Genomic DNA, 26,014 nt, shown 5'->3' on the forward strand with positions numbered 1-26,014 from the left:
GAGAGAGAGAGAGAGAGAGAGAGAGAGAGAGAGAAGGCACTCAGTGAGAGAAAGTGATAACCACTCAGTAAGAGAGAGGGGAAACAGAAAGATATCCCCTATCTCTCTATCCTCCCATTATTCATTTGTTTTGCAAGTATCCTTTGCTTTTTCCTTGCCTCAGGGGGAGAGGGAGCGAGCGAGCGAGCAAGCAGGAGACTTTGGTTTACATGTGTGTGTGGGTGTGTATGTGTGATTTAATTTTTATTGTGTGGATACTGTGGGAGTTGACGATTTTCATTTTGGCTTCTTGGGTTACTTAGCAAGGCTGCGTTGCAGGCAGCAATGTCAACATTCATTCCTCACTTAGTGCTTGCTAGGGACTCAACAGCTATTATTTAGCTTGGAATGGTTGACTTGCTAAGTTTGTTTGGACCTTCCACAGTTTTGTTGCTGTCCAATTTGCAAAGCTGCAGCCTCTGTGACGTTCTTGTTTGTTTAATAGTTGTCTTTAAGAGGTTTCTTTCCAAGAAAAATAGAATACAGATGAAAGAATGTCAAGTAGCAAACATGAAAGTCCTATGTGTCAGACCTTCCCATCAGCTCATGAACACACCCTGACATGTAATGATCGAGAACATAGATATGGATCACCACCAAAACTTTGATTGTCTGATTTTTTTTTCAGATATCTAGCTAGAAAACACCCACAGAAAACTCAGAAGTGGTGAAAGCCTAACCTGTATCTTGCACATGGTGAGAAGCCATAACGAATGACAAATACTGAAAGAGATTAAAAGAGATTAAGAACTGTCTAATAACAGTCGGTCTCAAAACTAGATCACTAGTTATTGCTCAGGTCAGACAATGTGATTTGTACCTGATTATGGAGCAGGTTGAGGTTTAAACTTAGGTGTAACGGATGTAAGATGCTGCCGGGGTTTCATTATGTTTAAACAGATTGGAAGGACAGAATGAGGGATTTGGAGCAACGGGAATTCACAATCTTCTCATGTCTCCAGCTTTAGGGTCTGTTTATATTTCAGTAAATGACTACAGAACATGATAGCACTGTCTTTTTAATTAATATTCAGAAAAGGGTTTACAAAAGATGAATAACAATATAAGATAATATATTTATGTATATATTTGTGATATTTGCTACTGCACCTGAACCAAAGCCATTTGGCAAAGGTTAACTCATGATGATGATGATGTCAAGTCCACTGTTAAAACTGCATGACGCTGTCTCTTTAATACTCCTCTATGACTCATAGAAAAGTAACCCTAACCATAGAAACACTATGGACCCGTCTGTGTAAAGTAGGTATACATGGAGCTGTTTTAACTGATGCCTATTTAATAATAATTTGATAATGGCCTATTTCTCAAGTTGTTTCAATTCACCAACTACACATAGACTACAAAAACGGGCAAAGAGGAAGAGAGATAGCAGCTCATGCAGCTGGGTTGATAGTGTAATAGGTTAACATAACAAAACACAGCAGACAGGATACCTGCTGATATTGCATCACATCCTGTAACCATAATGTTTGACCGCAGACACAATCTGAACACAGTCATAACAATTTTAACTCTTTCAGATATTTCATCTGCTGGTCATATATTTAGATAAAAACAGAATAAACACTGGTACCTACTAGTAGTTGATGTGTAGGAGAGTTTTTGTTAAAGACTGGAGAATTATGTCAATATTAAATGTGTCTTGGCTTTTCAGAGCAGCAAGATTTAAAAAACAAACAAAAAAAAGGCTGTCAAGGCAGCTCTGACAGAGTGATTCAACTAGACTTGGAAATTAGTCTACACAAGTGAAAATGCTTCAAATATCATGTAGTCTGAGGTCAACAGAGGAAAACTCCTCCACAAGACTTCAACATTATGCATCACAACAACACTCAGCTTTGGAGGCTCTCGGGGCAGATGTGAGTTACTGCTTACAGTTGCTTACTGCAGAAACACTGATTTTGAACACTGGCCAAGTCCGTGTGTATGTGTGTGTCTGTGTGTGTGTGTGTGTGTGCATGTGCACACTTTCAGACCTTATTAGGTTGTACTTGTGGTGATGCTTAACCCCACTCAGAGCTTGGCAGCTGCTCTCCTTTCTCTCTCTCTCTGCCTTTATTTCTCTCTACTCATTCTCCCTCCGTCTTCTCTCTCATCTTCCTGTCTTTATCGTCTCTCCCTGCTCCCTCTGTCTCGCTGACTCTTGTCTCCTTTGGCGCTCTCTCCTCTCTCCCTCTGTCTACTGCTCTCTCGGTGGTCTTGAGGTAATGTAATGAAACACTTGTTTTCTGGTTGATCTGCAAATAGGGGGCTTTACATAATGGTGATCTTTCACATATGTTTGCAAGGTGTATCAGAGAGTAGGCTTGTATTTGTTTTTGTGCTCCATACATTTTAACATATGGGTGGTTGTGTGTAATTTTAATTCTATACAGCATAAAATACATTAACTCACCAATTAAGTCAAATTCAGCATAAGGTAGCATCATTACATTAGTGATTAATTTCAGTGTTGAACCAAGAACTACATTGTAAATGCAGTCATTTATTATAATAACATTTAAATGATTATTCCTTTTTTCAATAACTTGGGTCATATTTTTGTAGCTCTTGCCGTCAATTTCAGCAATAATTAACTGCAATAATTACAGAGATCTGGGAACATGGTGACATTGCTGCAAAATTCGATGGAGTAAGAAACAAGATCGGCCAGAAAATAGGAGCGACAGTAAACAACCAACAGTTTAGCCAAAAGATTTAACTTCTTTATGAAAAGACAAAACTGAAAGTGAGTGCAAATGAAATGTCAATAAACTCTCATTGCACAAGTATGGTAGGTTAAAGTTGATCCCGAAGGTCTGTCTGTAAATGTTTAAAAGGGATAGTTTGAGTAAAGATGTTATCATTCATCTTCACTTTTCCAAATAGGTTTGGATCATGGTTACCATTTCTATCACAACAAGCCTACACATTACAATTTAAGCCATTAAAGCTGAAATCTTCCTTCAAGGACAAGTAGAATTGAAAACATGGTTAAGAAAGAATAGAAATTCTTCTATTCAACTGCTATTTGTTTTTGTCATCCTCCTATTTATTATCTGTGGTGTTCACAAGTCTCTTGGTAGCATCACACATTAAAGCTGTGACTCTCAGGTCTGTGGCTTTGAGAGAAAGAGAGAGAGAGAGAGAGAGAGAGTTGTTCTTAATCAGTGAGCTGTGTTAGATCAAAGGAATAACATGGATCTACTTTCAGAGGGGATTTTCTCTCTAAAATGGGTTTGGTTATCTCAGTGACCTGAACCCCAAATGCAGGAAAAAATGTAGGACTGAAAGTGGATCCTATCAGACTTGAAAGAATATTCTGTTACAGTTTGAGAGATGGATCATGGTTCCAGTGTTTCTGAAAAAGAGAGGAGATAACAGTGTTGTAATTGTGTTGATGTAGTGCGAAAGGACACATGAGGCCAGTTGCTATGTTTTCCTCCAATAGGATACATAAACAAAGACTACAGATACAGCCAGACTCAATAAATAGTGTGAGTGAATTCTTGTCTGTGTACTTTATTTAATAAATTACATGTTGTTAGATGTTTATGCAGCGAAATCATAAAGACGACTTGAAAAAAAAAATGCTCAAGGACATGTGAGCGCTGCGGTACTGTAGTTTAGAGTGACACACACAGGGGCATATGTGCACACACCCATTGTTTGGCTGCACCTGGTCCATTAAAGAACAGGATAGATGGGACTAAGGGACCTGACTGTGTGAATGTTTGTGTCAAAGCATGTGTGTGTGTGTGTGTGTGTGTTCATTTGTGTCTGTACAACTTCAGAAGCCAAACATCTGCAGCAGTGACGCACCTTCAAGTAACAGTACACACACACACACACACACACACACACACACATAGCAGGCAAACACACATACGCAAATTACGCAATTATTAAACTGATGGTTAACAGCACAGAGTACTCTCTCACCTTTTGTCTCTCGCTCTCTCTCTCTCTCTCTCCATTCTTATCTCACTCTCTTATGCGTCTCTTTAAATTGAAAACACATCATTATTCCCATCAGCGTTTTGAAATGCTGACTCATGCGAATCACATCACACACACATGAAGCATAGATTTCGGAGTAAAAGACTCATACATGACTCCAATAAAAGTGTAGGATTTTAACAAACTCGAGAGTACAAACAGTTAGACAACAGTGTTCCTTAATGGAAAAAGACAGAGGCTTGATAACTTAGCTATACGATGTAATTTATTTATTCATTTATTTATTTTCCATCGCATTCACTTTTGAGTTTGATTTTCTTGGAACTTTCTTAACTTCACAGCTAAAAGCACCAGTCTATATCAATTTAAATATTTTAAAAGCACTGGTAATAAAGTACTAAAAATGAAATGACTTGTAAATGCTACTGAAGTTTCAACACGAGAGACTGGCAGATATTGCAAGCAGAAGTTAATACAAGCATGCATCAAAGGCCTTTAACCTTTGTATTTTAACGAGAAAGAAAGTCTCAAATCACAGGGCTTCTGTGCGTAGGCCTGGATTTCAGATTTGACAGAATACAGGGTATAATTATTAGAGAGCTGTGTAATTTGATATGGAGTGAAATGAACTGTCAGGAGGCTCATATGGCTTTATTTCACTTATTTTTATTCCACCAGTGTCGCCAGTTCTCACAGCCTCCAAAAGGTTTGTACACATCAGTCACAGTTTCCATGGAAGTGTGCGTGCTGGGTCGTCAGTTTTGTTTATACAAATCCCAAATTTGATATAAAAACTTTATCCTTCAGGTTTGAATATGTCCTTTCCTCATCTTTGTGCATATGCAATGTTTACAGCCAAATGGTTAAGGTGTATACCACATGACTGAAACATCCCTGATTCGGTACCCCGACTCTCGTTTGTACTGTCTGTTATCAAATAAAGTAGTAAAAATATCCAAAAATCCTGTCCACACTGCTCAGTAGCATTGTGTCTGAGCAAAACAAAGGTCTCTGTATGGCTCTCATCAAAATTTCTTAGCTGTAAAGACAGAACGAAAACAAGCCTCTCACAGCACAGCCTTCCTATAATATCTTTAGCTTCGGCTCTACTGAGCTACACTGGACCACAGGAACACAATATGAGTCGATATACTCTGGGAGCAAACAAGTCTTGAACAGCTGAAACTGTGCTGAATTGTGTCGGGTCCTGTTGTGTCGTACAGTCAGATAGAAAGAGTGAAGGAGAGAGAGAGAGAGAGAGAGAGGGAGAGAGAGAGAGAGAGAAAGAGAACAAAAGAGAAATGGTCTTAAGGGAAATTGAGTATACAAGATGCACCATGCCAGTGGAGCAGAATTCATAAACACACTCAGAGAGACGTGCACACACACACACACACACACACACACACACACACACACACACACACACACACACACACACACACTAGTGGAGAATTCCTAATGAGCGAAGACCTCACAGGGGACACAGAGGGAGAGACAGAGAAAAAGGGAGGAGTTAAGGGATTTACAGAGAGACAGACAGAGGAATAGAGAAAACTGATGTATCCCTCTCTAGCTTTCACCCCATATCAAGTATGTATGGGATTGTGACTGTGTATTATAAGTTTGGGTGAAGATGTGAGGAGTTAAAAGTGAAATCTCCATTCTACATTCCACTCACTAGGCATGCACACACACACACACACACACACACACACACAGTGATGACACAGTGTGCTGCACGCGCACGTGCCCAGGGCAATCTTGTTACCTTGCCAAGAGGGCCTTGGACCGCCAAGGTTGCCATGGTATTGCTCACTCACAAACACACACACACACACATACACACTTTCTCACTCTCTTTCTGTCTCTCTCTCTCTCTCACACACCAACCCAGGGTGTGACTAGATGTCCTAAAGTGAAGTGGATTAAAGTGTCAAGATGACTGGTCGAGCCTGTGTTCGTGCATTTTCTGTGTGTGTGGGTGCGAGTGTGTGTTTCTGCCTACAGTTTGTGATGTGAATCTGAATATGGGCATTGCACCTTTAGATTCCTTCCTAAATATACTTTCTTGTCGCAGTGGAATGTGCAGCTGTAAATACCCATCTTCCATGCTCAAACGTGGTTAAAATCTTCATCCTCTATATTTTCCCGAGCAGAGAAAGACCGCTCAGACTCGTTCAGACAGAGAAACACAAAAGAGGGAGGATGATTGGCAACTGACAGCAACAAAAACGTAGGTGGGAATGCAGATTGGATTAACTAGATGTCGTATCAATCATTGTTTTGCCCTTGAGGTTTGGAAGGCCAACTGCTCTGCACCACCTTAATAGTTTTCAACATTTTCTCATATTGCGCACTGTGACAAAATTCAGTTGTGATGTAGCACTCCCTCATCCTGCCTGAATACTAGGAGATGCGTCCTTCCACTGACACATGAGTTAAAAAAGCGTCTCTTCTGAACTACATCTAAGGCTCGGAAGAGAATGAACCCTTGAGAGCAGAAAAGAAAAGAGGGTTTTTCAAAGTAATAAAGGTATTTTTGCTAAGTGGGACATTTTTACATTGTAGGGCTGAGATCCACTTTGTCCATGTACTTCCAGTCATTTACTGGTACTACTTTTACATAAACTATTCATTTTCTCCAGCCTCTTTTCTCTCTAATGTCAAATTACATCAGTTCCCATAACCAAGGCAAAAGGGTTGATTGTGTGAAAGAACCTCAGATTAAAAGAAGAGATGAGGGAAGCAAAGTAGAGACGAACCACGAGAGCCAAGAGACAGAGGAAAGGGGAAGGCAAGCAGGCAGGGTTTTCAAATTAACTATTGGTCAGGGGTCAGATGGACATTTAATCTAACCAATCAGCTTCCTAATTACACAAGTGCTGCCAGGATGGTGTACCCTATGCATTTCTGTGTGTGTGTGTGTGTGTGTAGCTGGCTAGCGTTGCGTGTAGAGGTCTTGTTGTAGCAAAATGAACATCTGGCCTCAATATTGGTTCCATGTGTGAACACACACGCATATGCACGTCTGCATGTACGCACACATGCACATGTGCGCAGACACGCACACACACACACAGCCTGTGGTGAATTGCTCCCGCCTTACACACAAAGAAAAAGAGAGAGAGAAAGAGAGAGAGAGAGAGAGAGCAACATGGAGAAACACAGAAGGACTGAGGGAGTGGATGTGCGAGCCATAGCAGACTAACACTCAGAAATATAAAAAGAACACACATATGCACAGATGCATACACACACTTCCAGTAGTGTGTGTGTAAGTTGATTGTAACAGTAATTGATGTAAACGTCTAAATTACAGCTAGGAGCTAAAATAACCACTGTGTTTTACCGTTGCCATGTCGACATGATGAAAAACACCTGGTTGGTTCACTGGCGGGGAGGGTGGAACATCTGTGTCATGGACGTCCAGCTGAACCAATGAAAAGGCTGTGTGTGTAAGCGACATGTGTCTGAACCAATGAAATATTCACTGGAAAGAGAAGATATCTAAACAGACGGCATGTTAGTCTCAAGTCAAACTCATTATATCACATTACATGATATTATGCGATATAAATAATGCATCATTCAGAAAAAAATCTAAACGTTTGGCTGTGTTTGTTCTGTAAATGCATTTTAGATCAAGATTCTTGTATAACCACACTTAATCTAGAGGCTGTCTGTCTATCTAAATATGTTTTAATGGTTTTTCCTTCTACGGCGCCAGATTGGTGCGGTTTGTCATATATAGGACAATTCACTGAGTGCCAGTTAAGTTTAGACAATCGCAGGAAAGTCTTTTTGAATACTCCTCTGATCCCAAAAGGATCCTCTTCTTGCTGCCTCCCCTCCACAAAAAAGTCATTCTCAGGGTCAGCTACCCACCAGCAGCCCTGGAGCGAACGGGGTATCTTGCTCAAGGACACTTCAGCAGGACAGATACGGCAGCTTTATAGTTGAGGGACATTTGACTAATCACTACGCTGACCTGCTGCCAAATAATAAGCCAAAGAAAAGCAACACTGCCAAATCCTGGGATTTTAAAGTCAATGTAGTGCACTTTTCAATAACTGATGACTGACTTTGCGCTTCGAGTTGTATGATGTGGTAAAAAAAAAAAATGTTTCCCGAGCAGGTTGACAGGGAGCATTTTTTAAATTTTTGTCTAACCCAAGTCGGAATCAGTCAATCAAAGCAGGCTTGAAAACAGGATTAGTATTCAAACACGAGCCAAGATCTAGACGAGCAAAGCTAGCTAAAAGGAAGCTAATTCTTGATTTGAGTGAGCCTAAAATGCCAAGCTGTCACCTTCCCACTACGTATGTTGTCAGCTGTAATATGTGCGCAAGTGTGGCATGTGTGGAATAGCCAAAATGGGTCTAGATGTGGTTAAAATGGTGTAATTTGTTTTTCAAGCCAAATGTAATATTCCTAGCAGACAATGAGGCTGCTGTGGACTGTCACACAGCGTAAAGCCACACGTGGGTCATAACTGTGACACACACATACACACACACACACACACACACACACACACACACACACCAATCGAGCAGACACACACATACTGACACACAAGGTGATCCACCAATATTTCCACAAACAGACACAGGTCAAAATTACAGCAAACAGGTTGTCTGGTTATGTTTCTGTTACTAATCACAGCCTGGATTTTATACACTAGACACATTACCACATACAGACATGCTACCACACACACGTGCGTGCACGCACACACACACGCACATACACACATACACACACACACACGCTAACACACGCGCACACAGACTCGCTTTTTCTTTTCTTTCTAGCATGGCTGTGTTTATTTGAGTCTGTGTCCTGATGGGAAATGTGACTGCTACACAAACAAACTGAACAGCCCAGAACAGACAACTCTGTGTGTGTGTGTGTGTGTGTGTGTGTGTGTGTGTGTGTGTGTGTGTGTGCGTGCGCATGCAAGAGAGAGAGAGAGAGAGAGAGAGAGAGTGGGAGAGCAGTTTGGTGAATGTCAGTATGTCTTCCCTTTTCCGACACACATACACAGACACACAAAATGCACGTCAGTGACTAGAAAGAGTAAAGGCAGCTCTTTCCACCTTTTCCATAAGGTATATACTGTATATAAGATGTGTTTCTAGAAACACTCTTTGGAAAAACAGTCTATGAGCTCCATTTATAAGGATGTCTGAAGAAAATGCACCTTTGAGCTCAGACTGCTCACAGCTACACTGTTGTATTGATGTTAAATGGCTCTGCTGGAGCAGCCGATAGCTAGCTGTAGCTGGATTTCAAACAGTATATAACATGTACTGGCAAAGAAATGATTGTCTGCATTGTCACTCTTTGTAAGCTCCAGTCAAATTTTCCAGATCAGCAATTAAAGATATGAGGCAACCAAGGTCAAAAGGGCTGTCAGTGATGACTTGGAAGAACTGATTGTGCACTGCCAGCAATATGCAGTTGTCCAAAAAAGTCAGGTAAAGAGCCAAACTGATACTGAACTGTTGAGGCTGATATTGACATTTAACTGAATGATGAAAGTAAAAACATATTTTTGGCATTTCTGTACTGCCGTTTCTTGTTAGTTATTGGCTGGCCGACTGATATATCTATTTTCAAATCTACAAAGAATATCTGCCCAGCACGCATATCAGTCGGGCTCCAGTCTGGTCAGGTCTACATGCCACATTTTCACTAGTAAGTTCCAGCCTTTAAAACAAATCTCTTTTTCAGTTTTTAAGATATTCTGCCAACACAAAAGATAAACCAATCCTGTGAGGAGATGCAACTCTGTAAAGAGTGGTAATTATACATTTTATTTAGCACTTTTCTAGATTCTCAAGGGTATGTTGCATCAACAAAGGGATATAATACCTGCAGAATAAACTGTAAAAAGCACAATTACACATTGAAGGCAATTTGACTTTGTTAATTTAATATGGTGTTTTTAGTGGGAATGCAACATTTTATAATAGCAACAAAGCCTAGAAAATAGAAACACAATGTTCAGATAACATAGCATATCTGTTGATAAGCCTAATCGCTAAAGTCTTTTTCCCTTTTTTGGCTTTAAAAACATTAAAAACACAAACACACAGTGACACATACACACACACACGCACATACACACACACACACACACACACAGACACAGACACACACACATATGCACACACAGACTGGAGCATAAGCTCCATAATTTCCTGTAGCGGATATAAAGTGATGTTAAATTATCAGTACGGAAAATAAGTTCAATTCATGCTTTAATTTCCTTACAAAACACATACACTCACAAGAACACACTCAGAATGCAAATGCAGACACAATGCACAAGCAATGGGAAGCACTCACAGTCACGCAGATGCACATGTACACTGACACGCATCAATTTACGCAAGGAAAGAGGAAAGAAGGGAAATAGAATGCAAAGTAATGAGAACTTTATGAAAATACAGCGCTGTGTGTGTGCGTGCACGTGTATGTGTGTGTGTGTGTGTGAGCCAGTGTGTATGTGTGTGTCTTTTAAACATAATTAGCTCCGTCGGGCAGAAATGTAAACGAGAGAAACTTTAATGAAACTCCTCTCTGATCTGCTGAAAGCACACATTCCCGTTTATCTCTCTCAGTTCGTCTCTCTATTTTCTCTGTCTGTCTCTTGACTCAAATGGAATTGAATGTCACGCATGGGACTTTTAAAACCCTGAAGGTTCACATTTCAGTATTGCATTATGACCACATAAGATGTACACAGTTATATTGTGTTTGTAAGGTCAAATCTACAATTTCTTCCTCTCCCTGCTCGCGTCCATTTATCTCCACTTCTCTGTTGTCCTTGAGGTAGAATTGCCTTTGAAAACAATCTGGGATTTATTAGATGATCTAAATGTTGGGTCACTTCACATATGTTTGGGTATATTCACATGTGTTCACATATGTTTGGCTCAGAGGCGGACCTTTCTCAACCCTACTTAACTCAAAAAAAACACCATTACTCAAAGTCTGTCTCATTCCATTTATAAACTAAAACGTCAACTAAAGCTTTTACTTTAATTTCATCTCTAAACCTCATACGCTTTCTATCCTTGTCTCATTCAGTCAGTCAAACAGCCAGAAAATAAAATTTCAGACTGAGAAAATGTCTTTAATGTAATAAATCACTATGAAAACAAAGCCAATAGTGGGGCAATGTCTCAACAAGGCAACACTGCAGCAATTATAGATCAGGCCTTTCAAAAGAAAATATTCCCTCCTCTCTACAAAGCAAAAAGCCTCCCATTGCAGAATACTAAGAACTCAGATTCTGGGTGTGTATGTGTGTGTATGCGCGCCTCTGTGGGAGTATGTGTGCATGCCTGAACACTTTTGTTTGTGTGTGTGTGTGAGGTGTGTATTGATCCTTGTATATCAGGTGAGTTGTCCTTTGAGGAAAGGCAGGGAAATGAAAGAAAAAGAATGAAAAGCAAAGGGGAGAGATAGATCGATGTGGTGGAGAACAGAAAGAACAAGTGAGGATGAGGGAAAACACACAAACGTGGACAAGCGCGGAACCACACACACAAGCACACAAAGGAAAGACGCACACACACACACACACACACACACACACACACACACACACACACACACACACAGATGTTTAGATGAAATATGACTTTGGCCATTTGTTTCTGCTTTTGTCTCTTTTTAATCCTTCTCTTGCTCCTTTCCTCCTTACTTACTCATGCCCTACATCCGTCCATCATTGCTCTTCCTCTTTCTCTTCAACCCTCACTCCCTCCTTCTTGCTCTGCCTCACTACTTGTCACTTGCCAATTAGTATTTTGGGTGGATTCACCTTTTATAATTCAGGCTCTGCCCTGTTGCGTCAAAGGGCTCGTTTAAATTGAACTTAACATTTGCGTGCATGTCTTTAAGTGTCAATAAATGTGTGTATGTGTGTGTGTGTGTGTACTATTTCAGATGATCCTTTGCATTAGTGCCCCTCCCTAACCCTGCCCAGTGATGACTCAACCTCAGCCTGTGTGTGTATGTGTGGTATATTCGTGTATGTGAGACGTGTCAGTGCATGCCATGGAAACTGAGAATAAATATTGTGTTGTGAGGAGCGAGAAAAAGATAGCAGCAAAGGCAATATCTTACCAAGCCATTAAAGTAATAAGTCATGTTCGGTGTCTTCACCCTAATAAATTGTTAAATTGGTCCCCCCATTCTCTCTTTTTTATTCTCACTTTCACACACTCACACGCTTAACATCAGTTTTTTCTTTTTTCCTGCTACTGAAAATATTAGTCCCTTAAGGTCCTGATATCCCCTGATGTACTGTACTCCAAAACGAACACGGATGCAGTTCTGCACGCACTTTTCTCACACTGAACGTCCATATGTGGCAGTCGACTTGTCTTGTCGAGTCAGCACATACAGTCCCTGTGGACTCTGGCAGACATGGGCTGATGGTAAAATTTATATCACATGACCCTATGCGGATGCGGAAAGTATAATTTGAGCTTTAAACCTCTTTGACCCGCCGATGGGTCTGCCATTGTAAACTCATGATGTAAAGAACTTTATTTTAGATTGTAGCGGAGATACCAAAAGTTACCAAATATGTCAAGCTTCATTTTGGGGAAATGTGCACAAGACAGGAGTATTTCTATTTGGTGCAGGTATAAGAAAAACAAAACATGGAGTCCTTGGTTTGAATATTTCGCTCAGTTTAAACATCAACAACAGCTTTAATGAGGAGTTGATGCAACCTGATACAGAAAAATATGATGCTGTCAGGAGTGGAGGGACTGGACAGTGTGGAAAAAGGAGATTTTTCCAACTATGATCAGGTATTTAAAGGAATAGTTCGACATTTTGTTATGCTTATTTGTTAGATATGGAGCTGTTAGCCTAGATTAACATAAAGACGAGAAAGACTCTGATAAAGACTTTGTCCAAAACAAAAAATACACCTACCAACATCTCTAAAGCTCACTTATTAATGTGTAACATATAACTTGTTTAAAAAGGGGAAACTGAATGTTAAGGAGTTAACTTTCTCTCTACTCTCTTTTATCTCCATATGACTATATCTTTTTCTCTTCATCTCAATTTTCTTCCCTTTCTCTTTCATGCACGCAGTCTCTCTCTCTCTCACTCTGTCTCACTCTCTCTCTCGCTCTCTCACAGACAGTAACACACACTGCCCCACCCACGATAATGAGTAAACCTCTTGCTGCCCCACCCTGCCCAGTCTGCCAAGTTACTGCCAACACCTAACACACACACACACACACACACACACACACACACACACACACAGACACACACACGTACACCCAACCCTCGACATGTACAAAGACGCCATACACTCAACTCAAACACTGACATGTGCACACCATGAGCACCACTCTCACACTCAATACCACCACTTACATAGACCCATGTCAATGCCCTGACACTACACACACACACACACTGTTCAGTCTATTCTGATCTAATGTGATCATGGCCAATAAGCTCTGTGGCCATGGCAAACCACAATATGTTCCTGCCAGTCCATGACATCACTGTGAAGTGAAAGGCATTGTGGGCTACAAAGTAGCGTGAGGGAACTGACTGACAGGTGGTAACCATGAGAACTGTCAAGTTTGCCCCCCTCCCACATTGCCGTGGCAACAGGCAAGTTTCTAAGTGTTGTGTGTTAAAATTTAATTTAAAAAAAGATGAATGCAACTTATGGGAAACGAAATGATGTCATGGAATTATACACACATGGACAAAAGCTCAGAGATATTGTATGAACACACGCAAGCATGTGGGGACACAATACACACTCATACACAATTTGTTAGCCAATGTAAATCTGCATAAGTACTCTAAATGTGACTCAAGAATTACAGATTTCATTGTAGCTGCTCGCTGCATGAGGCCTAATCCTCACATCTGATTCAAAGGAAACGAAGTTGAAGACGTATTTATAGGAGCACTCTTACAACTAATGCTCTCAGCAGGTAGGATCTGGCTGTAGAGATCCAGCTACAAATTCCTTCATTCAGAGAGTCAAAGCTAAAAACAAAAACTCAGAGTGTAAATGAGACAAAGAACGAAGATCAGGCAAAATTAGAGAATGAGGTGAAAGTGAAACTGAGGAATATAAAGTGTGAGAAAAGTAGGAGGGTGTACACATGTTCCACCTTACCCGTAGCAGGGATTGGGACTCTTCTTTAGCAGCTCCTCCTTTCCCCTCCTGTCCTCCTCCACCTCCACTCCCTCCTCCTCCTCCTCCTCCTGTGTACTGTTGAGTTGGCATCTGGCTCTGTTTCTCCCCTCCACCTCCACCTGCAGCGGCTCCGCCTGGCCTCCCTCCTCCGTACAGCTTGGCGTCTCCCAAAAACGACTTGGTATCTCCCAAAAACGACTTGGTGTCTCCCAGGTAAACCATGCTAGGCGAAGCCACACCTCTTTTCTGCTGTGAGGACTCATGATTGGCTGAAACAAATGACAATGAGAGGGGGGAGGGGAAAAGAGAGGGGCTCCCACCTCCTGCTCCTCTTTCAGGTCCCATTCGCTCCTTGGGCACCCACAGTAGACCATGAGCCTGTTCACCTCCTCTTTCTCCTGGTCCTCTTGTCTCCCCAAGAACCCAGCCCTTCTCCCGCTCCCTTTCTTTCTCCTCACCTCCCTCACTTTTTACCACCCCTCCTGCTTCTTCTCTGCCTCCTTCTGCCAACCGTCCCTCAGGCGGTGCAAGGGAGTAAAGGAGGCGAATATCCCCCTTGCTCTCTTCTTTAATGGCTAAGGTAGAGGGAGCTGAGCAGCCATTGGCTGAGAGTGTTAACGAAGGTGTCAGTGAGGTCGTCAGTGAGGTGGGTAAGGTTGTTGTCAGTGAGCTTAATGAGGGGGAGGTTTCATGACAGTGGGCTGAGTTGAAATGGTCGAGGAGGGCTGACGAATCAGGAGCCGTGAAGTCACAGCGTCGACAACGGCAACATGCGTGGACACGCCTGCAGAGAGAAAAAACAATGAGTGAATTATCCAGATGGAACAAACATGAATTAGAATGAGTCAAATGTATGCATTAGAATATAATACATTAAAATTGGCATAGAAATGTTTACTTTCTTAGGTTCAGTTTTAATGTTCATGTTGTAAGCTCAGTACGAGAATAAAAGTACCTAAATTAAATACATAAATGTTTTTTACTTAAGTTCGTCAAACGACAATATCATTACACTCTAACACGGCATCTCGAAAATAGATTAGTCATTAAGTGTTAAGTTCAATGAGACAGTAAGTCACACTGAAGTTAAAACTATAACATTAATGAAACTGAACGTCAGAACAGAGACATAGCTAACAGATTTAGTTGACTTCGTCAAGGCTAGTCAATTCATCTTGAATTCCATCAATTTAAAATGTAAAAAGCCTTCATTCTGGATCACTTTTAATGGGCTGTATATGACAAGCACTGAAAAAAAAAGTCTTCATTAATCAAATTTTGAAAATAATCCACTCCCCGAATTAACTAAATTTAAAGTGCATTAGTCCCAGCCTGATTTCCCCCCAACCAGTCAGGTAGAGTTTCACAAAGCCCACGGCCAAAACGTGACTCAGTGTTCCACTTAACCTCGATGAATTAAGGCAAAACTGTGATGAATGACAAGTAATGAATCACCCATCAACAAACCACCTTCATTTCCTTTTGGCAAAGCTCTGAATGACCAGCACTGTATACACAACATCAGGGTTTTTCCTGGCTCAGAAAACAGTTTTTTTGCTTCTTGTGCGGGCCAACGAGCAAAATCAATCGACCATCCATAACAAGAAATTGGACTCTTATTTGCAGTGGCTCATGGTGGGAACACTATGGCCAGAATACATGGTTAAAAGAATACAATAATAAAACAGCATCTTGATAATTTGTTCTGTGCTAAGGGAATCTAATGATATGACTGTTTTATTGATTGATTATGCTGGAAAGTAGATTTTAAGTGGTTTAACAGACCTCTCCTCTAGGATACAAATGACTAGATACAAATTCAGACCCCTGCTTAGCTATGTAAAATACACCTCAAATGCACATTTGTTAGCTGATAGCATTTCCTCTTTGATTGGGACCATTATTTGGCAGATAAGTCAGATGTGCTCTTAAATCCCAAACTGGATGAATTCTTGTTTACTTGTTTCAATTAAATCTCACTAAGCAGCGATTTGCTCAACACTTATGTTGTTTTCTCACAACTGACCTCTCATTACTGCCACACTGCCAGTGGGAGTAATTTATAAAAAGGGAGAAAAAACATGAACTATTTCATTGAAAATGACGAAGGAATATAAAATTGCTATTTTTCTGTTAAAGCGGCTTTTGTGCCTTCTTATGAATTCTGCTTTGAAACCTGCCAAAACAATCTGCCATGCAGGAATAAACAAACATAAAAATTAACGGTAAACATACAGAAATATACTGTCTAAGAAAATACACTGTCTCTCTTATTTGCTTGCAGTCTGACATGTTTTCTGCATGATTGACAGGAAGTGAAATAGTAATATAACCATAATATGTGGGTTCAAAGAAATAAAACACATAATTTGAAATAACTATATGCAGTGCAGATTTGAGTCTGTGTATATTGTTTTCTTCTCTTTCTCTGTATCTCTCCTTTGTCTAATAATTGGTGAGGAAATAAATGCTCTGTGCAATGACAGATTCAATGTGGGGCTTTGAACAGCATCTCAAGTGGATTAAAAGTATTTGTAGACATTTGTGAAAGTGAGCATGTGCAAAAGTACACCTTGTACCTTGTGGGCTTAAATATCTCCACATGCTTAACAAAAGACATAGTGGCCTCTCAGTTTGTCATCACCATGCACACGCCACACCTACACACACGCACGCATACATGGGCTGGTTCTTCCTGACTGATCCCCCTGTCTTACTTTCTCTGTCATTCTTTATCTCTCACACACACACACACAAACATCATATATGAGGTTTATATCATTCTTTCCACACATGTACTGTTCAAATCCCCCTTCGCTCCGAATGCTGTCAACAGCTACATCTGTCCTACATACATTCAATCAGACCCGTGCCTCGGAAAATGAGAAAGAGGATGTTACATTTTCATGGAATTCAAGTATTAAAGCATAAAAAAAAATACTAAAGCAGTTTGAAAGGACTTTTTTTAGGTCTCCTTAGACAAAAGTGTTTCTTGGCTTCTTGGCAAACTAAAAATATATTCCTCAGATTTATGTTTTCTTGAAGTAATTTGTTTGAAAAAAGTAAGTTGGCATCGCAACCATGTGACGAGGTCATCAGGAAACTCAACATTTATGGTGGTGTATTAATTTGCAGTAATTTGTATAACGATGCTGAGGAGAAATGAAGTGAAGTAAACTAATCAAAGACTGATGAAAATGATGTGAGTTTGATGAAACTAAGCTCTATTATATCCTCTATATAAGACAATGCCTGTGTTCACCTACCATCCTCCTTTCGAAAGGTCTCTATTGAAGTATATGCGTAGTTTAGATAATTTTACTCTAGTTGGTCATTTTTAAATAGCCCGCTCGCACCAGCTGCTCATTGGCTTTGCTTCCCTCATGTGCATTAGATATTTTTAATCTGGGGCAGGTTCAAGGGAAGCCAAATGAAGTGCATTTGTTGAAAGCGTGTAACAGGTCCAGATCAACTCAGAGAGCATGGTAGCATTTCTATCTTCATTACTATTGGTTTGAGAAAATATAGTATGTATATAACATATAGTATGTTTAATATAGGCAATAAAAATTATTATTATCTTGTTTTATTTAAATAAATCTTCTACTTTCCGCCTTTGTATATTCTAAGACCTTTAACACAAACAGCCAGACAGTTCTGACAGTGCAGGTAAATCAGTAATCATATCAGGCATATGTTAGGAAATTCTTGCTGTTGTACTCATCTGTGCCTTAGAAATATGTCCTTGGTTGGAGTGTTTAGGTGTAAAAGTTACTTTGAGGTTGATAATTGTGTTTCGGCTGCTAACTCCCCCCCCCCCCCTCCCCGCCCCAAACACTACAGTCTTTTGTTCCAAACACTCTGTAATTAAATCCCAAATTTTGTTTTCCAAAACTTGCCCTTGGAATCTTTTTAGGTGTAGTCAATTTTAGTGGTGGTGAGAAACTTTCTGGCTTTATTTCAGTTTTATTTGATTTCAGCTCCAAGATTCAGAGCTTAGATTCTGTTAAGGACGTGAGTGGAATGTTAAATCCCCGCCACACTCTTTCTCCCTCTCGCTTTGTTACCCTCTCTCCACTTTCCTTTCTGCCTTTCTCTCGTTATATCCCTGTTTCTTTGTCTTTCCTTCTCCCTCCTTCGTCTTCTCTTTATCTTCTCTTTTCTCTCGTTTCTCCCTGTCACTGCGTCCCTTCTTCTCTCGGTTCTTCACCTTCGCAATCTCTCTTTTCTCCATCTCCCTCTTTTTCTCTCCTCTCTCGCTCAGCAATGAATCAAACTCTTAAGTCTTTCATTGATTCGTAACAGAGATCTCGCTAAGATGGCTCTGTCAAACTGTAATTTTATGTGTCTGAGTGTGGAACTTGCGTATGCGAGTTTGTTTGTGAGCATGTATCAAGAAGCAATCCAGACCAGCGATCTACATCAATACTTAAATAGTCAGAAAGATTTCACACAAGTATCTCCGGTTCTGTTTATCTCTCCGTCTCTGTCTTTAGCCCTAACTTTGCCACACCAACCCTCTCTCTCTCTCTCTTTCCAACTCTAACTCACCGTAGCTTTCTCTATCATCTGCTGTTTGTGTAGGTGACGCATTGGCTGTGGAGTCTAGTCTGACCTCTCCAGCATTTTAGAGCCCTGTGAAACAGAGCCTATCGCTCATTTGTACAAGCAAGCAAGAAACCAAAGCAGACTTGTATAAAACGAGGAAGTTACAAACTTACAACTTATCTCAAGACTCTATAAATACATGATTCGGTAATGAGGGGCTGAGCCTTTTTTGAGAAAACTGCAAGAATCAGTCATAATTTTGAGCCCTTTAGTTGTATTAGATAGAAAATGAAGCTACATAAAGGTAGTAATGACTTAATAAAAATGGAGGCTTGCAGTAGTTTAAGCAGCCACAAGTAATTTTATAGTTACATGTTCCAAAAACCATCCAATCATGTATCACCATAATCTCTCTCTAACATTAGACGGGCCTTTTAAAAATTAGACAGTCATCCTGTCTGTGTATATTGCTGCTCTGTGGGGATCTGCTAAAGTGCTGGAGCATCACATGAGCAGAGCCACAACTTCAAACTGAAATGTTTATTATTGTTGGAATAAATTGTTAAAACCTCGACATGGCTGTTCTCACTGGTGATGAAACTGTCCTTGGTTCAAATCCCTACACTGTTTGTGAAATCATTTCACCGTTCTGACAAGATTTTATGATTGGCTTAAGTTTTGTTAGTTCAGCAGATATGGACCTGGTAAACATGGCTGATCTTACAGCGCAAGAGGAACTGAAAGACACGCTGTTATCTCCTGATCAGTTTCAAATTCCTAGTACTTCACACGTGCTTAGTTCCCCAAATCTGTATAATCTCCTCTGAACAAAAGACAATGACATAAATCACAGATTCAAAAGAACCAATGAACGAAGACTAGCAGAAGTCAAAAAAACTGCACACAAGAACTGAGCCAACATCCATCTAGTAGCTGTCACTGAAGCAGAGGAGACAGGTATGCAATGCTCATCTTCAAATTTGTTGTGAATGGCAACAGAGTCTGAGACTAGAAATCAGTGAAAACCTACGAAAGATTTCCCTTTCCCTCATTTCTCAGCAGCTTCCAGGTGTGGGTGTCTGAATGATATCTATAAGTGTCTTAAAAGTATTACTTTTTATATGGGCTGTTGCTGAAAATGACTGTGCTCGGTAAACATTTCCGGGATGATTGGGTATAAAAAAAGAGAGAATTATGGGGTTTTGAATCCCAGCACAAGCAAAACTTCACCATCTCTCTGACTTGAGAAAGGAATTTCCATACACACACACTCATCCAATTACAGGAATATTGAGTCATGGACTCTAACTGGAATATTGACTCTTTGGATAACACTCAAGCAATTTTTATCACATTCAGTCACTCGGTGAATGAATGAATGACACAGATTCACCAGTTTCAGAGAGGATGGCAAACTGAATGGGCCACTGTAAGTAAGCAGAGTTTTTTCAGGCTTCTGAAAACACACAAATACATTCCTATTAATGTTATTACTACTTATTACATATTCAACACTTTACTATGCTGACTGAAAAGCACTTTTTTCCTTCATATCCTAAATCTTTAATGTCAACCGATATAATATCCGATCGTATCCTATCTCTCTCTCTCTCTCTCTTACCTGTAGTGTCTGAAAATCTCTTCTTCCACTTCCGTGATGAAGTGACACTTTGTGCAAGAGAACTCCCTCTCTCCTCCTGCTCCTCTCCCCCCTTCCTTGTCTCCCCCGACCTCTTCCTCAGCCTTGACATGCGGGGGTGCCCCCTTTAGGTTAATCAGGGTGTGGCAGCTTTCGTAGTGTTGGAGCAACACGTCTATGTCGGTGGTGGCAAACGCACACTGGTCACACAAATGGGTGACCCCTAGGGGCACAGAAACAGGACATGTGAGGAGCAAGAAACTAAGAAAAATATCATTCTAAATCTATTGAGATGTGTAAATTAGCTGATAAATATTCTGATAAAACATGCAAAATTAATTTTCTTGCAAGATCAACTGTATCTTTAAATACCTTGTGTGACAACAGGATGTGCACTTGAAATCACACCAGGATCCCCTCGAGGATTGGGAGGAGTCATGCTAGGCGAGGTGGCGGTGACAGGTTTCGAACCCATCGTGTCTTGCTGTTTGGTGGACTGAGGGAACTTGGAACAACATTTGGGGCAGGTAGGCTTCCGGCAAGCAAAGGGGTGGGACACCTATTGAGAAAAATCAGATAAGTTTAGTGAAGACTAGTAAGGATCTTTGCTTTTGCTATTACAGGCAAAACTGTGCAAATAAGGTGATTTAAGTCTTTAAAAGTTTGTTTTCTCCTGTTGTTTCTTTCATTTTGGTGCTGTGATGTTTTTGTCTATGCAGGTGATATCAAAGAAGTGGAAGTCAGCAGCACCAGTATGAATGTGCATCATTAACTGAAGGATGCCACCCTCAATTTTGGCTGTTAACCATCCTTTCCGCATTTTTAACAGCTGCACCGGCACTGTTTGGCAGCTGGCACAAAGGAGGGAGGAGAATGTGTGGGAGGATTGGGTGGGAAGCAAGGGAATCTTAACTAGGCTTGCAATTAACTTTACACTTGTTCATATATTACATTTTATTTTCTTGTGCTTACAAAACAGCTGATTGTTTCTTCTAATTGCCAACCAAACATCAAAAAAACACCAAGAAAATAAACATTTCAATATTTTATCAATCTCACCTCCCCCAGGTGTTTATGTGGCTGACAGAGCCCCTGTGGACAATACATGCAGTGCTGAATGCAGCATCGGTGGATGGAGTGGTTGTGCTGGTAGTGCAGTAGTAACGGCGCTACTACGATCACATCTGCACTGTGGGCCATTGAGTACCGGAAATCACACAACTGACAGTTATAACTGGTCACGACCGCTTCTGTGTCGCTGCTGTTTGGGTCTCCTAGAAACAGAAAACACAGCAAAGGTCTTGGGTCTTGGAGTGGAAAAACAAAGGCATGTCATAAACTGTATCATGATGCTCAAGGCAGCAAACAAGCAAGGTCAAGTATTATCCAAACACTACAAACAATATAAAAGAAGGGGTCGAGCAGTATTGTAGTGCCAGTAACAACTAATAAGTAGGAGCAAGCAGTGTTGTACTAGAAAAGGCCAAAAGAGGGATTAAAACAGCATCGTAACACTAGTAAAAGAAAAATATCATAGTACTCGAAGAAGTGAAAAATCATTAGAGTATTTAATTTTGTTTCACTTGATCTGTATTAAAGCTATCTTCTACTGAAAAACAGTTTTAGCAATAACATTTCATCATACTTTCTCCCGTTTCATTACCTTGGCTGGTGCTGGATGGGTTGGATGACAGATCTTTGCGGCTTTTGGATAACATGTGGTCTCTTTCTCCTCCTTCTCTTCTCCCTCCTCTCTCCCGCTCTCTGTCCATCCCTCCAGGATTAGAGCTGTTGGGGCTCATAGTACCTCCTGTGCTCATTCTATGTCTTTGTTCATAGTGCTCTAAAAGTTTCGCCGAGCCCCCTGACCACTCACAACTCCAGCTGCAGAATTTACACCAATAATACGCCTGAACGGCACCTCGACCCGCCTCCCCCGTCCAGCTTGACGAATCAGGGCACGCCCTGACTGGGATGGAGTACCCGACCAAGGAATCGTCTTCCGCTCTCACTGCCACTCGCTCCGCCCCGTCTAACATTTGACTCCTCCCCTTCACTTGGCTGTCGTTGTTGTTGGCAAGCAGTGGCGTGGATGGCGGAGTTTTGACTTTATTTGGATGTGAAGACAAGAAGTGTTGTTCAAGTTCTGAGGAATTACTGCCCATGTACGTGAAGTTGCAGAATTTGCAGCGAAAGTACTTAGTGTTCCCCTGGCAATCCGAGGTCTTTCGGCCGATCCCAATTAGCGTGCCGCCCAACGTCACCTGTTGACAGTCAGAAAAGAAAAGAAAAAGACAAAGGTTTTGTTAGATTATGATAAAAGTATATACAGTCACATATATAAACGATAATCAATCGGCATTTTAGTTAGTTTAGTTGTTTCCAGTGTCATCAAGGTGGTGTACTGTCTCTAGTATACCTTATCCATGGAATTCAAAGGTAATACATGGAAGAAATTTGATATCATTCCTGTGTGACAGATATTTAGGGGATGTATAACATAAGCGAAAGGCAGAGCTGTGCTGCTGCAAATATGGAAAATTATAACTCAGCTACCCTTATTACTGAAGCACAACAACAAATGTAATCCATCATTTTCTGTACGTACCTAACTCTAACTAACCAACCAATAACATATTTACCAGACTCTACTGAAATATCCATTGGATGAGGCCAGGATTTTGGATTACTGAGCAAGTAACCTGAGACTCATGTTTTTTATTAAGTTAGCCAGTAAGCTGTAGGTGATTAAAGTGCGCTGTTGGCTAGATTGGTGAGCAGTCAACCTGTATTACAGTGGCATTAGAACGACTACTGTGCAGATTTGTCTCTGTACAGATCTGCGGTTTGATGGTGACTGTTGGCCGTCAGGTAATGGAGGTTCGTTTAGAAGTATGCAGAGATTTAGAGTTTCCCAAATTTTTCAAATAGAAGAATTTAATACTGCAAATGTAGATGCATTTTAATTTAAACCCAGACTTGCTGTGTTAATTTGTTGTGTTTTGAAATCTAAAACATGGATGTATTTCCACAATAAATTCATTCATTCATTCTTGTCACCAGATCATCATTTGGTACTTAAACTTTGATTTTGTGTGAGTAAAACTATGGAACTTGCTTTGTTTTCCTTTTTTTGCAATTAAAACTTGTCTCTTTAAGTGGAGAGGACAATGAAAAGGGATACATATTCATTAACAGATATTGCCTGAGAATAGAAATTTTAAAAAAGGCAGAAAAAAAGGACACTAAATGAGACGGTAGGATGAAACATTTATAAATAATACAAAAAACGCTAGAAAAGTAATATCCAGAAGAGAAAAAAAAAGATTATAAATGTGTGAGATGGTACATTTCAGCTTCATTAAAGAAAATCAATTCAGATGGCTAAATGAGAGCCATTACTGTGTGTGATCTCACAACAGCAATCATCCAATCATCACGTCTCACATACTCTGCCCAGACAATTAGAGAAGAGCCAAACATCAAGTCATTTCACTGAGCAGAATGGACAATGAGACACAAAGAGGAATATGAGAGGGGGGAGAGAGAGAGAAAGAAACACAGCAGACGGGAAAGAGCAATAAGTACGTGTGTCGAGCAAAAAGTGGAGGGAGAAGAGAGGAGTGAGAGATGGATGAAAAGCGAATCGAGAAGTTAGAGAAAAAAAAGGATTAGAGTATGAGAAGGTGAGCGAGGAAGAAAGGCAGAGCCATGCACACGGTGAAGAAGAGACAAAGACAGATGATGAGAGAGACAACTGGAGAACAGAGAGAGAAAGAGGGATAGAGAGAAAGAAAGAAAGGGAAAACACAGTCAAATGTGTCTGACAGCTGTTTCATTACTTTACCGATTATAACTACTGGTTTCAAAGCCTTTCTCTCTGTCTGTCTTTCTCACCCCCTTCTCTCGTTTCCTCCTCCATCTCTATCTCTTTCTCTCTCTCTCTCGCTCTTTCCTTCTTTCCCCTATCCCTCTTCTCTCCAAGTCTTTTTTTTCCTGAAATCTCATTGGTTGACAAGGCATCTTGTCTTAGCAAATGACAACATGGAATTTTCCAAACGTGGGCGGGAGAGAGAAAAAGCGAGTGAAGGATGGAGAGAATAGAGACCCCTTTCATTCGTTTTTTTTTTTTTTATACTTTCATTTTTTCTTCATAATGACGACTTAAGCCCACTGGATTTTCTATTTCTGACTCTGTGTGTGTGTGTCTGTGTGCGTGGCTGCCGTGAGTGTGTGTGTGTGTGTGTGTGTGTTTCTGTGTCCATTACGTGACTTACGGCCATTACAGACTGCTGGTTTAAATGAAATGAAACTCCTTGACTATTCCACACACACACACACGCACACGCACACGCGCACACACACACGCACGCACGCGCACGCACACACACGTTTATTAGATCATGTCGTTTAAACCTTTCAGACAAAACTCTACTGTTCATGCACACTCAAACTAATCCTTGACCCAATTGTTAGCAAAACGGGGTAGTCCCAATACACAAAAAGCCAAATACATATTGGGAAAGCTGTTTAATAAAAATATACTGTACGTGTATGACTTTGAAATTCATTGTTAAGAGAAACTACAATTGTTGTTCAGCATTATTAAAATTAAAACGATTTTCAGGTGTTTAGTTGAGGCTCTTATGGGGTGTTATTTGGAAACTTGAAATGAATGCGCGCATTTGACCTCAATATTTCGGTCGATTACAGCGGTTGAAATAATCACAGCGAAGGGAAAATTATTTTTTGATTGACTTATGACTGAGGTCAAAAACACTTTTAGTGACTCTACAATATTTGATTGTGGATTCTTTTTCCTGATACTCCATGGCATTTCACTGCCTTCTACTGATTTCTCCACCAGTCATCAATCTAATTTACAAAAAGACAAGATGAAAGTCTGACAGACAATTCCTGTTCTTGAAGCAACTTTAGCAATTCGAAGTTCATTTTAAAATGAAAACTGCCCGTACCACTGCCTTAAAAAAATGTATTATTAATGTTTAGAAAATTGACATTCAAACGTATATTCCAATATATATGCTACAAAAGCTTCTGAACTTTAAAGATCAAAACTATAATCTTTTAAAGTGCGCTCAGAAAAATCTGCACAAGCCTACATAAATGAATAAATATTCCATGCATGTTGCCAATTTCCTCTTTCATAGCAGATGGAGCTGACATGTGAGTGAACAGTTGTGTCTGAGGCTTTAATGCCTATTACAACAGGGACAGTGAACCATGTTGAGCAGAGACTTTTTAGGTTTTTATTCTAACTGAAGTCTACAGCTGTTGAATAAAACTAAATCACTCAAGACATTTTTATCCTCAAATTGACTGGCTGATATGTTGATGTCCAGACTGCAGGTGCAAATTACATCTGCCTTTTTAATATGCTCTGATGGTGTATAATTACAAGGCAGAATTAATCTTTAAGTATATGGACAACATTTATCTTGTAGAGGGAATTATGAATTGCACCTGAAAGTCTTTATCCTGCAATTTCTCAGCAAAGTAGCTGGCGCCAGATACTAGCCCTCCTTAAAACTTTTACAAATTGAGCACTGAATATGAGGGATTAGCAAAGGATATGCATTTATTAGCCATTA

The 26,014-nt window shown here is 40.3% G+C and overlaps 1 protein-coding gene across 4 annotated transcripts in view; it reads right to left on the bottom strand.

The window, feature by feature from the left end:
• trps1 (trichorhinophalangeal syndrome I) overlaps nt 1-26,014 on the bottom strand; it is a 128,524-nt gene that overhangs the window by 38,569 nt on the left and 63,941 nt on the right. For all 4 annotated transcript variants that reach the window (XM_067612810.1, XM_067612812.1, XM_067612811.1 and 1 more), the window contains exons 5-9: nt 22,066-22,666; nt 21,462-21,676; nt 20,775-20,961; nt 20,385-20,625; nt 14,195-14,999 (exon numbers count right to left, since the gene is read on the bottom strand). In XM_067612810.1, coding sequence (XP_067468911.1) covers nt 14,195-14,999; nt 20,385-20,625; nt 20,775-20,961; nt 21,462-21,676; nt 22,066-22,666 — 2,049 coding nt within the window. The remainder of the gene's footprint in view (nt 1-14,194; nt 15,000-20,384; nt 20,626-20,774; nt 20,962-21,461; nt 21,677-22,065; nt 22,667-26,014) is intronic.

The sequence above is a fragment of the Thunnus thynnus genome, chromosome 15 (genome assembly GCF_963924715.1).
Source record: "Thunnus thynnus chromosome 15, fThuThy2.1, whole genome shotgun sequence".
NCBI classification, from domain to species: domain Eukaryota; kingdom Metazoa; phylum Chordata; class Actinopteri; order Scombriformes; family Scombridae; genus Thunnus; species Thunnus thynnus.